Source organism: Trachurus japonicus, chromosome 5, assembly GCF_045865225.1.
Source record: "Trachurus japonicus isolate A0001 chromosome 5, Traja_1.0".
In the NCBI taxonomy this organism is placed as follows: domain Eukaryota; kingdom Metazoa; phylum Chordata; class Actinopteri; order Carangiformes; family Carangidae; genus Trachurus; species Trachurus japonicus.
Window position 1 is genome coordinate 1463566 of NC_140911.1, and position 15628 is coordinate 1479193.

The 15628-nt window shown below is 40.6% G+C and overlaps 1 protein-coding gene across 2 annotated transcripts; it reads right to left on the reverse strand.

The window, feature by feature from the left end:
* Positions 1-3289: 3289 nt before the first annotated feature.
* Positions 3290-12841, reverse strand: LOC146986740 (protein mono-ADP-ribosyltransferase PARP3-like). 2 transcript variants are annotated; one of them, XM_085775525.1, is made up of 11 exons: positions 12643-12841; positions 12083-12305; positions 10936-11061; positions 10001-10180; positions 9044-9179; positions 8413-8636; positions 7759-7914; positions 7589-7675; positions 7335-7512; positions 6283-6426; positions 3290-4321 (listed from the first exon to the last, which is right to left on the reverse strand). In XM_085775525.1, the coding sequence occupies exons 2-11, from the start codon at positions 12284-12286 to the stop codon at positions 4146-4148; spliced, it is 1611 nt and encodes a 536-aa protein (XP_085631651.1). In that variant the 5' UTR covers positions 12287-12305; positions 12643-12841; the 3' UTR covers positions 3290-4145. The 2 variants fall into 2 exon arrangements, with proteins under 2 accessions (XP_085631651.1, XP_085631650.1); XM_085775524.1 differs by having other exon boundaries at positions 12083-12308; positions 12643-12799.
* Positions 12842-15628: the final 2787 nt, after the last annotated feature.

The following is a 15628-nucleotide window of genomic DNA, read 5'->3' on the forward strand; positions in this document are numbered from 1 at the left end:
TACAGAGAAACACAGCAAAGACTTGTTGTATTTTACCCAGTTCACTAAACACTCAGTCAAATGACTTTCACTGAAACACAAGTGAAACTGACGATAAACCAGACTCAGTCAGAGGATAGAAACATGATCCTGTCTGTTCTGTCTGTCCGGATGATTAATGCGGATCACAAAGGTTTTTACACCAATTTACTTTGGACTGTTTCAGCTTATGAATATAAATATAAAGTTCTACTCAAAGACATAGCCTATAAAGAAAAAGGCTGAAAATACGATTATAAAAGATCCTGATGCCTGACAGTGATTCATACCATGTACATACCGATAAATATAATAATAATATATGAGAATAAATGAGAATATCATGGAAAAGTTTATTTATGTCAGTAATTCAATTCAAAAAGTGAAATTAATACATTATATAGATCCATTACACAAAGAATGAAACATTTAATGTCTTTATTTATTTAAATTGTAATGATTATGGTTTACATTTAATGAAGATTTAATGTTCAGTATGTAAAGAAATTTGAATATTACATTTATTTTTAATTTAAAAAGAATAATGTGAAAATGTTGGCCTTCTGAAAAGTATGTCCATCTACATGCAGTCAATACTTGGTTGGTGTTATTTGACTTGGACTATTGAAATGGACTTTTCCATGATATTCTAATTCATTAAGATGCACTTGTATGTAATATATATAATATGCAATGATGCAATACAAAGCAACAGTGTCTTAATATCTCAGTGTGATATGAGTGAAGCTTTGTTTAGAAATTAAAAATCAAACACTGATCATGATCATGCATAAAACTGATTGATTCTGTTAATGTCATTTCTATGTGTCAGATAAAAACAGACTGATTCAGTGTTGGCTCAAACGGTAACACTTTGACGCCTATCTCTATAACACATTATAACCATACTTATAATGAGTTATAATGCAGTTATAGCACTGTATAATTATAATTATAAACACTCATAAATGATCATAATGCTTTATAACAATAATCATAACACACTATAAAGCATTTTATCATGACTTATAAGGTCAGGTATTATAATAGGTTATAATTGTTAGTAACTGGCTGACGATGCCCACATCGATAATGCATTATAAATATAGTTATAATGTGTTATAATTGGCTTATAGACTTGTGTAACTATAGTTATAAACACTCATTAATTACCATAAGGCTTTATAACAATAAGCATAACACATTATAGAGCATTTTATAATGACTTATAAGGTCAAGTATTATAATAGAGTTATAATGCTCTATAATGTGTTATGCTTATTGTTATAAAGTCTTATGTGATTTATGAGTGTTTATAATGATAGTTATACAAGTCTATAAGCCAATTATAACACATTATAACTATATTTATAATGCATTATCGATGTGGGCATCGTCAGCCAGTTACTAACAATTATAACCTATTATAATACCTGACCTTATAAGTCATGATAAGATGCTTTATAGTGTGTTATCTATAGTTAACTAGAGTTATACAGTGCTATAACTGCATTACAACTCATTATAAGTATAGTTATAAGGCGTCAAGTAAAGTGTTACCGCTCAAACTAAAGCTGACATCACATTAAAACAATAAATAGTTTAAATAATAATAAAACAATGACTCACCCATCATCATCGTCACCACTGTGTGTGTGTGTGTGTGTGTGTGTGTGTGTGTGTGTGTGTGTGTGTGTGTGTGTGTGTGTGTGTGTGTGTGTGTGTGTGTGTGTGGTTTAGTCCAGAGCAGGTGTGTGTCTGACCAGGTGTCTGAGCTGCTGTTGAACTAACACATCTCGTTGTTTCTATTGGTCCAAACGTGACGTCGTCCAGCTTCATCTGATTCTTAAAAAAAAGTAAAAATAAAATCTTCAGTGTTGCAGATGAAAGTGAGTGTGTGAAGTTTGTTTCTCCATCGTTGTGTTTGATCAGAGAAGATGAGATGAAGCTTGATCTTCTTTCTGTCCCCCAGAGACACTCTCCTTCCTGTCCTGAGCTGAGCTGTGTATGGCAGTGACTGTCACACATTGTATTCTGTGTGATTGTGTGTGTGTTTGTGTGTGTGTGTGTGTGATTGTGTGTGTGTGTGTGTGTGATTGTGTCTCTGTGTGTGTGTGTTTCTTCTTTCAAATAGACACACACTCCACTGTCCCCCTCCAGAGCCCGGTCGTCCCTGGGTCCTAATTGCCACCAGGTTTAATGGGAGACAGACAACAAGCTGCTGTAAAATAAAGGACTTGAATGAAAAGTTGTTTTTCCTGGTTGAGGTTTTTTTTTTTTTTTTAGATAAAACAAAGTAAAAACATAAATGTATTTAAAAAAAGATACAAACAATTATTTCTAAATAGGTATATGGAAGAGGATAGGAAGCGTGTTAACTGGGAGTGTGATGAGGGACATAAATAAATAGTTTAACATATGTTAGATATTTATGTAGTATATATGTAGCTATATTATATATTTATATGGATATTTATGTAGTGTATGTATATTTTATATATTTCTTATGTATGTAGTATAGATATATATATATATATATATAGATTTATATTATTTATCTAGTATACTGTATATATTTTTTTAGTCATGTATGCACATTAAATATTTATATGGATATTTGTGCATTCACTGCAAAAATAATATTCTTGGAAAGTTTTTGAGTTTTCGCAGTGTTCATATTATTAGCAATAATGTAACAATATATAAACTGTGATAAATTCATTCATTCATTCATAACAAAGACTCACATTCATCCCTCATTTCAGTAGAACTGGAAACTTCCTTACAGGGTTAGCAGGATCAATAACCAATAGTCAATATTCATAACAAGATGACTATATAATAAGATGTATTTCCAGTTGGCTTCACCGGATGTTAATATGGAAATACTTCATTTACTTGCACATTAACATCATTACTGTCATGCAGATTTATTTTATTACTGCAGATCAGCAGGATATGAAACACATTAATACTGAACATCGACCGATACGTGATCGTAAAGTCGTTACACTCAACATCCAAAAGGGAAAAACACTGAAACAAGTTGGAGGGAACTTAAATTTACTGATTAATCATTGGTCCAATAATATACTGTATATAACTTACACAGCTCCTCAGCCAATCACAGTGGGAGGAGGCGTCTTATTTAGAGTCTCTAGTCTGTACAAAGGCAGAGATAAACAGAGATAAAGGAAGATGAAATGTCTAAAATATGATTCATAATAAAAGCACTTTTCATTTCAGGTTGTTGAAGAGCACTTTATTTTCAGATGCACACGGTTTCAAAGCTCTGTGTTATACACACTCACTTCTATCACAGCCCTTAAAAGAACATTGAAAAGAACATTGACTTATTATTATGGGATGTTATGATGTGTATAGTCCTCCCACCACCAGACCCCTCTGAGTCTTTATGAATAAATGTTGTAGGGGCAGTTCCACTGACTCACTACTGACACCACGTGGTGACATGTGGTACTACACCGTGTAGCTGGAGGTAAATCTGAGGATTTATTCTTCACTGACAGGATATAAATCGTGTGTGAAATAAATCAAATCAAATCAAATCAAATATATTAATTTACTCTACTTAGGAACTTTCTGAATCTCTGAACAGTCTGATAAAATATTCAGTTTTTAACAGTACTTATACATTATCCACAAACTTAATCTCAAACTTCCACCTGTAAACATTTCCATGGTACCATCTCTATTTCTGTTTTACTACAGAACATGATTCATGCAACAGCAAGCTGTAAACTCTTCTTATAGATCTGAGATGTTTCTATTTTTCATTTTCTCTTAGATTAAATAGTGCAACATGTAAGTGTAGTGAGTTCAAACAGAACAAACGGAACGTCTCAAAATCAAAATAGTGCAAATATTTAGAGACATTTTAAAAAGATTTTAAAAAGCAAGATGAAGTAAAAACCTGGGAGAAGAGCGAAAGGTCGCCCACTTCTACAGTTTGTCATGTTGTGTTGTAATAACGGACGTTGTATAGTGGGTAAAATATAAGGCACAGGGAAGTATACTTCACTTACAGTGGGAGCAATGAGCATCCACACAACCAGCGATATTGGGAAGATAGCAGATTAGAAAACAGAGAAGCCAGACTGCTGCTGTCAGTGCCACATGTTGAGCTCCAGCAGGAAGCGAAGGCGACACTGGCTCTCCTTGTAGATCAGATATTCACTGTTGCTGAAGGAGCTGTTCTTGAACTGCGGCTGTTTGACGGGTTTCCCCTGAGGGACGGAGACCTTCTTACCCTCCAGGGTGATGACCACGTCCTTGGACGGATCTGAGAAGACAAGACGGCACAACTTCACCAAACAAGCGATGCAGCAGAATTCAACACAGCACTTCATTTTTACACGTTAGGAACAAAATAACCCCTAATGTGTAATTATCGACGATATGTTAAGTTGGAGACCACACATAAAACACTTGCAAAACATTGGCCAGTAGTGTGTTCGTACTATGGAAAGCTAAAAAAATATTAAATCAGAAGTCACTCCATGTAATATATTCAGCATCAGTATCACCACATTTGCAATACTGTGCAGAAGTGTGGGGAAACACGTACAGAAGTGTCACGCACCCCCTGTTCACACTTCAAAAAAGAGCCGTAGCCTAAGACTTCTACACTCTGCCCATTACAGAAAAACACAAACCAGCTGTTCATCGATGCAAAAATCCTCAAACTACACGACTTCATCAACTACAAAACTCTGTAGATTACGTACAGGGCTGCAAACAGGGACTTACTGCATAACTTACAAGGTTTTTTCATAGACAGAGAAGTGACACAATCTAAAAGGAAACATGTTATTTAGGCAGAGGAGAGTGAGAAATAGGCTAAAATCCTTTTCTATCTCAGTCACTGGTGTCAAACAGTGGAACAAACTAGATGATGAGGTTAACAAATCAATAAACTTGTGGGCTTTTAAAAAAAGAAATACAAAACTCTATTCTAGACAATTATAAATGGATCTAAACCCAGAGAAAGAGGTTTAACGTTATTCTGGACTGGCTGAGTCCAGACTGCAGCTCTGCTGTTGTATCACGTACGCTAAGAAAGAAAAATTGTGATGAAATGAATGTATTCTGAATGGTAATCTGATAAGCTTTATGCTTCTCCTGTTTTCCCTTTCGGTCCTGTGCTTGTATTGTGTAACTGAAATTGTGTGTGATGAAGTCTGATTCAATTAACATGTCCGAAATAAATAAATAAATAAATAAATAAATAAATAAATAAATAAATAAATAAATAAATAAATAAATAAATAACATGATGCTGAACACGAACTGGATGTTTGTCTTGAGTTTCTCTGCAACTTTGTCCTGACTGGGGAAGCTTTTAGACCAAACCAAATCAAACCAGTCCCCCTTTTTATTCACTTTATACCTCGGACTGGAGGTTAAGTCTAGTTTCTTCTGACTGCCACCTACAACAATGTTCTGATGACTCTGTACTTCACATCACTGGAGACAAACACACACCCTACTTAACCCTCCTGTTGTCCTCCTGGGTCAAGGAAGGAAGGAAGGAAGGAGGAAAGGAGGAAAGGACAATGGGAAAGATGGGAGGAAAGTAGGAAGGGAAAAAGGAAGGAAATATAGAAGGGAGGGAACAGATTGGGTCAACTGGGTCAGGAAGGAAGGAAGGAAGGAAGGAAGGAAGGAAGGCAGAGAGGGAAAATGGATTGTGGAAAGAAGGAAGGGAAAAAGGAAGGAAAGAGGAGGGAGGGGATAGATTTGTTCAAAGAAGGAAGAAGAAGGAAAGAAGGGAGGAAAGAAGGAAGGGAAAAGGGAAGGAAAGATAGAAGGAGGGAGGGAACAGATTGGGTTAATTGGGTCAGGAAGGAAGGACGAAGGGAAGGAAGGAAGGAAGGACGAAGGAAGGAAGGAAGGAAGGAAGGAAGGAAGGAAGGAAGGAAGGAAGGAAAGAAGGAAAGATGGAGGAAGGGAACAGACTGGGCCAATTTGACCCAGAAGGACAACAGGAGGGTTAAGAGAAATAGACGCAGCTTTGTCAAATGTTGTGATGAAAACCACCTCATTTTAATGAGTGCTATGCTAAGTAATGCTTTGCAGTGCACTTATCTGTATTGCCTGAGATCTGATGTTGTCACGTTGTGTGTTGTCTGTCCTGTACATGCTGACATGACATGTAGATTTCCTTCTCTGGGGTTGATAAACTACTTTCAATTCAGTTCAGTTCAGTCCAGATGAGCCCATGTGAGGAGTTGTAACTCGTACCTGGCTCCTCTTGTCCTCGTGCCACCACGCTGTCGCTGCCGGCTGGAGCTTTCCTCAGAGAAGAGTCGTCCGTGGTGATGGTGTGTTCTTTGCCGAGAGCCACTTCACTCAGAAACATCACTCCAGTGTTTTTAGACGTGCGCACTAAAAAAAGATAAATAAAAGACAGAAAATGAGATGTGTCTGACACCTTGGTATCATCATTATCATCAAAGCTACAGGGGCCAAAACCCCTCTTCTTGGGTAGTTTTGCTGGCGAAATTATGTAAATGCAAATATTTAGGTAGGCTACTACAATGGCATAAATAGTCATACAACTATAAAATTTGGCAGAGAGTATCTTGACACATAGGGGGAGGCAGGAAAACATGTACATATAGAAAATTTCCTTAATTCATAAGCTTCCATTTGAGTCCAAGATAGCCTTTCTATCTCCAAAGCCCCCCTTGCTGTGGCCAAGGGTCTTCTCTATCTATCTGTTCACTTTGGGGAGACCAGAAATAGAATGGTTTCTGATCATGACATTAACATGGAGTTTTTCACAATAGGTGTTGCATTGTTTGGAGACAGCCTGTAGCTTTCCAGTAGCTAGTAGAAAGGCTATCTAGGACTCAAATGGAAGCTTATGAATTAAGGAAGTTTTCTATATACATGTTAGGCATAGATATCCTCCATAAAGTGCTGAAAAATAATCATTTTCATGAGAATTTGTGTTTTGTTGAGGGTGATATCTTAAAATTGAGTTGCAACAAACCCCAGAATCTTTTTTTCCTGCCTCCCCCTATGTGTCAAGATACTCTCTGCCAAGTTTTATAGTTGTATGACTATTTATGCCATTGTAGTACCTACATATTGGCATTTACATAATTTCACCAGCAAAACTATCCAAGAAAGGGGCTTTGGCTGGTGAAATTATGTTGTTGACCAGGTTGTCCACCCAGGTTTTAATCCTTCAAGTTCCTAGAGATCATTTCTGGTGTCAAACCTTTTACAACGCTCCAGGTCTGTTTTTTTGCTTTGCCCCGTGGGTATTAGGGTTAAGACTCACTCACCATAACATGCAGACTTGCTGTTCTCAGATGCGAAGTAGATTCCCCGGCCCACGCGTCCTCCTGAATGAGGCATGATCCTCAGGCCGCTCTTCAAGATGGCCGCCACCACTGCGATGTTGGTGCCGTGCCACAGCAGACGCCGGTTCTCCAGCTCGTCGTTCTGACTGAAGCGCTCGCCCTGTGAAGAGCAGGATGTGTATCACAGGAGTCCACGATCCGGTACATTCAACAGGACTACTGGCTGTGGCTCTTACCTCGGCCTCTCGGTCGACTTCCCAAACGTTGAGAATCTTTGGTTCACGGTAGGTACCAGCGGTGGCCTTCAAGTATTGTTCTATGATCTGTAAGTGCAGAAACAAGTTCAAGTGAGGACACAAGAAACACATGAACGGGAACAAACATCCGTTCAGACACATGTTCTGACCTTGAAGGTCTCTGTCTTCTTGTCCATCAGAGTCAGTCTGCACTTCAGAGACTGGTAGTCCTGGTCTCGAGGATGAGGGACGGTCTCTATCATCTCGTCCTGAGCCTTCTCCGTCTCCGACTTCAGAGTCTGGGCCAGCTCGATGTCGGCGAGTACCTTCACAGAGCAGGAAGAAGAACCAGACAGACTTCAGGGCTGAGAACAGCACACACTGCAAAACCTCAAAATCTTTCCAAGAATATTTGTCTTATTTCTTGTCAAAATGTCTCATTTCTATTCAAAACTAAATTGTTTCCACTTAAAATAAGACTCATCACCTAAAAATTTACTTGTTTTTAGATCATTTTCACTTGTTTCAAACTAATTTTCACTTGAAATAAGTAGAAAAATCTGCCAGTGAAAGCAAGTTTTTTGTGTTTGTAATAAGAAAGAAAAACTTGCTCCACTATCAGATTTTTCTACTTATTTCAAGTGAAAATCTGCTTGAAAGAAGTAAAAAGTGTCTAAAAACAAGCTGCTTTTTATGTGATGAGTCTTATTTTAAGAAGAATGAGATTTGTTTTGACTAGAAATAAGACAAATATTCTTGGTAAGATATTAGATTTATTGCAGAGCAGACAGACAGACCAGCAGGAAGCTGAAGAGAAACCTCACCATCAGCATCTCCTTCTTCTTCTCCACTATCTCCTTGCTGTCGATGACCGGCGGTCGGTTCCGGCCAAAGTTGTGCGGCACCGTGGTGAAGAACTTGGAGGAGAGTTCCTCCAGACGGGATCGTCCTCCTCTTTGGTTCATGGCTCCTTCGATTTCCTCCAACACCTCGAAGCCCTTTGCAATCTGCAGCTTGCTGAGTTTCCCCAAAGGCATCTTCTTGATGTCTGGATAACACAAACGCAGATACACATCCACACCAGTTAGTCTGCTTCTTACCATCATTAAACGACCTTCACCATTTCCTCAGCTACTTCCAGATGTTGGAAAACAAACATGTCGTCGTCAGGATTGTGTTACCAAAGCTCAAGACACAAATCAGATGTATGTAAATAGTTGAGTGAGGGAGACTTTGTGTCGTTTGCATGTCACTCACAGCAGCACTGTGGGAGTTCCCTGCATTCCTTTATGAGTCAAACTAAACATACATACATTACAACATACAGGCATGAGCAGCATGTTCAGTGCTGTTGACTACGTCTATGCTACAGAACAGGTATTAGTGTTCACTGAACTTCAGACTGCATGAATAGGAGTAGGAATGCACAGAATCAGTCCAGTGAAACACACCCACCGAGGTTCATGCACTCCATGGCCTCCTGGAACATGTCGTTGCTGAAGATGAGCTGGATGAGATGCTCCGTAGCTTTGTCCAGGCTGCAGGGCAGCACGTTCTTCCTGACGACCGTCGCTCCATCAACACTGTCCACCTGCAGGAACACACCCAGCCACAGTATCATATCTTAAAGGTTGGGTCTGGGGTTTTGTGCCCAAAAATAAACATTAGACTTGTACAAATGAAATCCGTCTTAATCGTCACCTCTGGGCTTCTGGTCCTGTGTGGTGGGGGCTGTGTCTGCCTGTATTTTGGTCTTTTGCTCTGTTTTGTTCAGGTTTTGTTGTGCACGTGGACGTTTCTGGGTGGAGCTAGAGAGCATATGTATGGCGAGAGAGTCTGTGTTTTCTCTCCAGCCAATGATGGAGCTCAGGTGAAGCTACGTGCAGCAGAGTAGTAGCTCAGGGCTGCTAGCTGCACTAGCCATCTCTGATGCTACTGAGTCTCTCTCTCTCTCTCAGCAGCAGCAGTCAGGACAACAAAGTAAAATAAATACAGTCTGAGTGAAGCGCTGGAGCCGCGGACCGATTCCCCACCATCACCGACACTGGTAACACGTATTAGGGCCGTTGTAGTGAGCTAGCTCGATGCTAACTTCGGCTAGCGGTTCCGCCGCTAACACCGTCTTCCCAGCTCACCACAACGGCATAAAAACATACACGGAGGCTCCCGGTGTTGGTGACGGTCGGCTATCGGCCCACGACTCCAGCAGTTCTTTCAGCCTGTATTTCCTTTCCTTTGTTGTCATGACAACCGCTGCTGTCAGGGGCAGGAGGCTACACAGCTTAGCCCGAGAGGAGGGGATGAGTTTCAGTGTTTTGTTTACAAAGTGCAACGAACAAAACTCCAGACCCTACCTTTAACACATCTATTCTACTCATTTATAATCTTTGTTCCAGTGCGACTTGAACGCACCTTGACCTCAGCGTCCTGCTCTCCGTCCACTTCGATCAGGGTGTATTTCCCAGGGTGAGACACGAAGGCCTCCCGGTCGCTCCAGTTGTTCTTTGTCTTGTCTTTAAACTTTTTCTCAAAGTCCTTGACGGCCTTATCGACCTTATCAAACGTGTTGAGTTTGGACTGTCCCACTTCACCCTGGATCCAGACCAGAGGGAGAAAGGTTATCCAGAATCCAACCCCCAAAGGGACTTCCACATCACAGTTTAAAGGGATAGTTCAACATTTTGGCAAATTGGCCCATTGCCATAATCCCTATAGTCATAGCAGTAGGTTTGTTACCTTTAATTGTCGGTGCAAGCTATTTTTAGAACGGCGGAGCAGAGCCGTGAGCTGCTCAGAGCTACGCTACGGAGGCTCATGGGATTTCTTGGTTTCCCTCATCAAACTCATCAAATACACAATCCAACAACTCCACAACGCTCTGGTGGACAAGTTGTGAGCTGCACATTCACCACGCTATGAGATAATAACACAACGTTACCAGACAGAGTTGTTTTAGAGGGAAATACAGAGACTGCTTGATGAAAAACTGTCCCTGAAGGCAACGCACATCAGAGGTTTTACATGAATTTACCTCGTGTGGTAACGTTGTGTTATTATCTCATAGCGTGGTGAATGTGCAGCTCACAACTTGTCCACCAGAGCGTTGTGGAGTTGTTGGATTGTGTATTTGATGAGTTTGATGAGGGGAACCAAGAAATCACATGAGCCTCTGTAGCGTAGCTCTGAGCAGCTCACGGCTCTGCTCCGCCGTTCTAAAAATAGCTTGCACCGACTACTGCTATGACTATAGGGATTGTGGCAATGGGCCAATTTGCCAAAAATGTTGAACTATCCCTTTAAATACAGTAATAAGGTGCCGGTAGGAAGCAGCAGCAGGTTGAACTCACCACTCTGCCCCATCTGTTCCAGGAGTAGAACGTGTTGTTTTCTTCAATAACTTGAATGACATAAAACTTGTTATTGTTTTGTCCAACGTTGGTCTGATTGAGCATGCAGTCATAGTCCTCATACACCTGGTGGAGACAACACACACACACACACACACACACACACACAAAGTAGAAGATGAAATGATCTCCAATAAAGTTAAACATGAAACACTCTTTTTCAATATTTTCATCAATGTCAGTGTATTATTTTAGGGGAATGTTAAGGGAATGTGTCATCTGCAACCAGAGGTGGGTATAGTAACGCGCTACATTTACTCTGTTACATTTACTTGAGTAACTTTTTGGATAAATTGTACTTCTAAGAGTTGTAGTTCCCATGCAGCATACTGGTTACTTTTACTCCTATATTAGTGAAGAAGAAGCGGTACTTTTACTCCGTTACTTTGAGCTATATTCTATATAGGTATTCTATATTTGTTTGTTTATGTTTTGATGGAGATACCTCCAACAGAGGCTCTGAGTTTCACCAATCAGATGCAGCCACTAGCGACACACACAGACACACACACACACACACACACACACACACACACACACACACACACACAAAGAGCTTATGGACAGTCCATAGACCTCTGTATGCAAGTATAGGCCTATGTAAATGATTATGTAGCTAATTTATGTTACTTTGTAAAAGAAAATCATATTGTCTTAGTTGTTAAATGTTGTTCTTTGGCCTATCTGAATTTGTTCATTGCTATTTTATATATATTTATATATAGAGACAAAACCATATATTTATCTAAAATGGACCATTAACAAGTGGTAACGTAGATTCATCCACATTAATATCAGACTTTTTTCGTTTTGCTGATGGAGAAACTCCTTGTTGTCCCTTTAAATGAACAAATCAGATGTTAATCAGCAGTTACTCAGTACTTGAGTAGCTTTTTCACCAAGTAAATGTTTGAATGGCTTTTTCCTTTTACTTGAGTAACATTATTCTAAAGTAGCCTATAGTACTCAGGCTACTTGAGTAAAACAATGTGGCTACTCTACCCACCTCTGTCTGCAACTTTATGTCTTTTGGGAGGACAAACTTTTATATGACACAGTAATAACCTTTAACCCCCCCTCCCCTCACCTCTCCAGAGCCGCACAGCCCGCAGTGCTCGTCCACCGTCCTCCGTCCTCCGGTGCGCGGCCCCGCGGCCAGCAGCGCCTCCTTGGCCGAGGTGAAGGCGTCTCTGGGCGGAGGTGCGTCCTGGTCCTGGTCCGGCTGCTGCTTGGCCTTCTTCCCTCCGGCCTTGGCCTTGGCCGCGGAAGCAGCGCGTCTCTTTGGTGCCATGATGCTCCCGGTGAAGAACCTGCTGCACACAGACCTGTCAGTCCCGATCCAGGACCAGGACAAGCTCAGACATGTCTCTGTCTACTCCCCAGTCAGCTGCAGCGCTGCCTCTGACTCTACAGCTCTGTCATTACGCAGTAGTTACGGACCCTGCTGCTACTGTAGCCTATAATGTTACTGTATTAAATATCTAATAAGAACAACTCGCTATGACATAAAGCTGTGCATAAGACAATAGCCTAGTTGTTATGTGTTTAGGAACAACAAGTAAACCGAGACAACCCCCCCACCAGCTCTCCCTGTGGATCCGGATGAAGAAGTGAATGACAGCGGCTGCAGAGCAGAGCAGACCTCACCTGGTTCACTACGGACAGGTGAGAGGATGAAGATGAAGATGAAGATGAAGATGAAGCAGCAGGAGGAGACAGGACAGAGGAGAGGACACTGCAGCTGGAGACAGAGACTGAGACTGAGGACAGCTGACTGAGATTCAGGAAGTTTACAGTGGTTGTACAGTGAGAGGAAGAGGCGGAGCTCCGCTGTGGAGAGGAGGAACAGCGACACCGCCACCTACCCGCGTCCTGCCCCAGTCTGCCCCAGTCTGCCCTCTGTCTAGCGGGGAGACTCCTCCTCTTTATTGTCCCAAACAGGGAAAAGGATTCAAACACACAACAACACACACAGATGGAAAACGACAGATAACATGTCACAGTGGGCCGATTCAAACAGCCTTATAGTAGGGATAGAATATGATTAAAGAGTAATATATAAATAAATAAACAGCATGGAAGTGTAAAGTGCAAGATGCAAAGTGCTCACAAGCAGGTGTAGATTTCAACAGCCTAAACAATCTGTTAACAACCATACAGTTATCTGCTATTCAGTAACTGAATGAAACTTCTATAAAAGAGGGTCATCATCTCTGAATGAATATTAAAAGAGAACATTTTCCTCAAGAACAAAAGCCGTTGCTGAACTGTTTGTTCTGGAGGCAACGTGAGCATCAAAGCACAACCACTGTAAGACGGTCAGACCCCCACCCTCAAACATTGACTCTGAAACAATGGAAGTTTTACCCCAGAATGGATGTAACCACTTTGTGTATTTATTTACACCCTTTAGTTATTAGTGATTTAATCAATCATCTTTGTTAAGAGTTTCACCATTTGATGACTGTCTCTAATCACTGTGAAGTGTAAACACCTCATGACTCCCCCCTGAAATGTTGCATGTCTGATGGTCTCAGTGCCAGAAGTACAAATAGTCCAGGCAAAATAGCGTTTTCCAACAGACTAATTGTAACAGAATGTTTTTCACCATACATCATTTCTATGAGGTGTCCAGAACAACATACTAAAAGTCCTAAGAAATCCTAGTTGGGGAAATATGTTTAATTCACATAATTATTTACTGTATAAAGTCTATGGTGCCGACAACAATACACCCCAATGGGGCTATTTTTTTCCTTTACTCTTATCACAATGAAACTTTACACAATGAAAATATCCATGAAATGTAACATTTTTTGTATTAAGAGTTTCTTTTAAAATTAATTTGAATATGCAAATGAGCCACACACTAATCAAATATGCCCAAAATACACCCGAATAGGCTTCTTTTTTTCCTTTACTCCTACCACAATAAAACTTTACACAATGAAAGTAGACATGAAAACTACTTACGACTGTTTATATGTTAAGAAGGTCATGGAGTGGTTTTAATAATCTATACCATCCCTGAACTAAGACTGATTCCAGATTTCTTAAAGGAGTATTATCGCAAATCCAAATCCATACGAGGCTCCTCTCTCTCTCTCTGACAGCTGCCCACTTGTTTATATCTGATAAGCTCCGCCTGGCTCCATCTAGTGGCCGAATTAAGAATTTGGATTTGCGATAATGCTCCTTTAATAGTATTTTTTTTCGCCTGAAACACGGTCGTTTTTTGTTTGAAGAGGGTTATTGTGCCACTCCAAATGTTTAAGTGAATGAACAAAGTGAGTATCGCTTCATACTGTGTTCTACTGTGTTTACTAGCACACTTAGCTAAATCTCGTGTGCTTTCTGCCGCCGGACGGTAATGGAGGTCCGTGGTGTTTACATTGTTCATGAATATACTGTGAACGCTGGTAGCCGAGTGTTGTGTGTGTGTCCAGCAAGCTAACTGTCGGAACGCAACGTTGTTTGGGTCGTTAATTTATCAGCTGTAGGCCGCCATGTGCGCCGAGTGTTGTCTTTTGTTTATACCCTGCTTCGCCAGGAGAGGGAGCTATTGACCACTAGTTAACCTATAGACTGATTCGGCGACGTCACCGGAAATCGAACGGCCGCCATTACTGCGGTGACAACTCACAGTCAGGCAGCTGTTGGCTCTGTGCGCGAAGCGGGCATTTGAATGCAAGTGGACCTTTTCTCTTCCCTTTCTCTTCTGCGAACATGTCCAGGAAGGCTGGGAGGACATGTGCCGTCCTCGACTGCTCTAATATCAGCAAAACACAGCCCCTTACTTCAGGAGGAGTGTCCGTGTTTAGACCGTAACGTTACGTACAGCGTGTCAGCAGCAGCAGCAGCAGCAGCAGCCGCCAGCGACGCAGTCACAGCTGACCTGTACAACCTGGCTACCCTCCCTTCTCACCGTTACCTTCACATCGTGTGGACAGTCTGTGAATGTCTCACTGATCCCTTCAATATGATGTGATCATGGTCGTCTAAAAGCCGGTGTAAAATATGTCCGACCCATCCGGAGCTCAGGTAATTTTGACCATAAATCAGAGACCTGTAATTGACGTTTTTTCTGATCATCGGAGGCCAGCTGGTCAATAAAATATTCTTGAATATCTAAAACAAAGCAAAAGTTGTTGTTGTTTTTATAATCTTATTCATGTAGCCTGTCCACATGATTAAATATCCCGCTGCTGGCTTGCTAACGTCAGCACGCATAACGTACCGGTATGTTATATCGTTTATGATACAGTCTCTTATCTCCCTGTTACTCTAATCTTTCCTGCTAATCGCTCAAACAAATGATTAATTACTAAATGAATATTGGTATTCATGTAAGATACCTTAATCAGTTACTGGGGGGCACTAAACATCACAAATGCAGCCTATTTATGATGCTGTCATAGAGAATCAGTTTACTATGACTGACACATGTCACCGCAGCAATGGCGCCGCCGCAAGATGGCGGCATACACAAAACGTTCTCCGAATTCGTCTATACCTGTGCTCCAGTTGGTTTACATGCATTACTGTTGCATATAAAGAAAAGACACTTATATTCTCTGATTGTGTAAACATTTATTATTCCTTTAATATTTAAATACATTTATTATAATGGTGA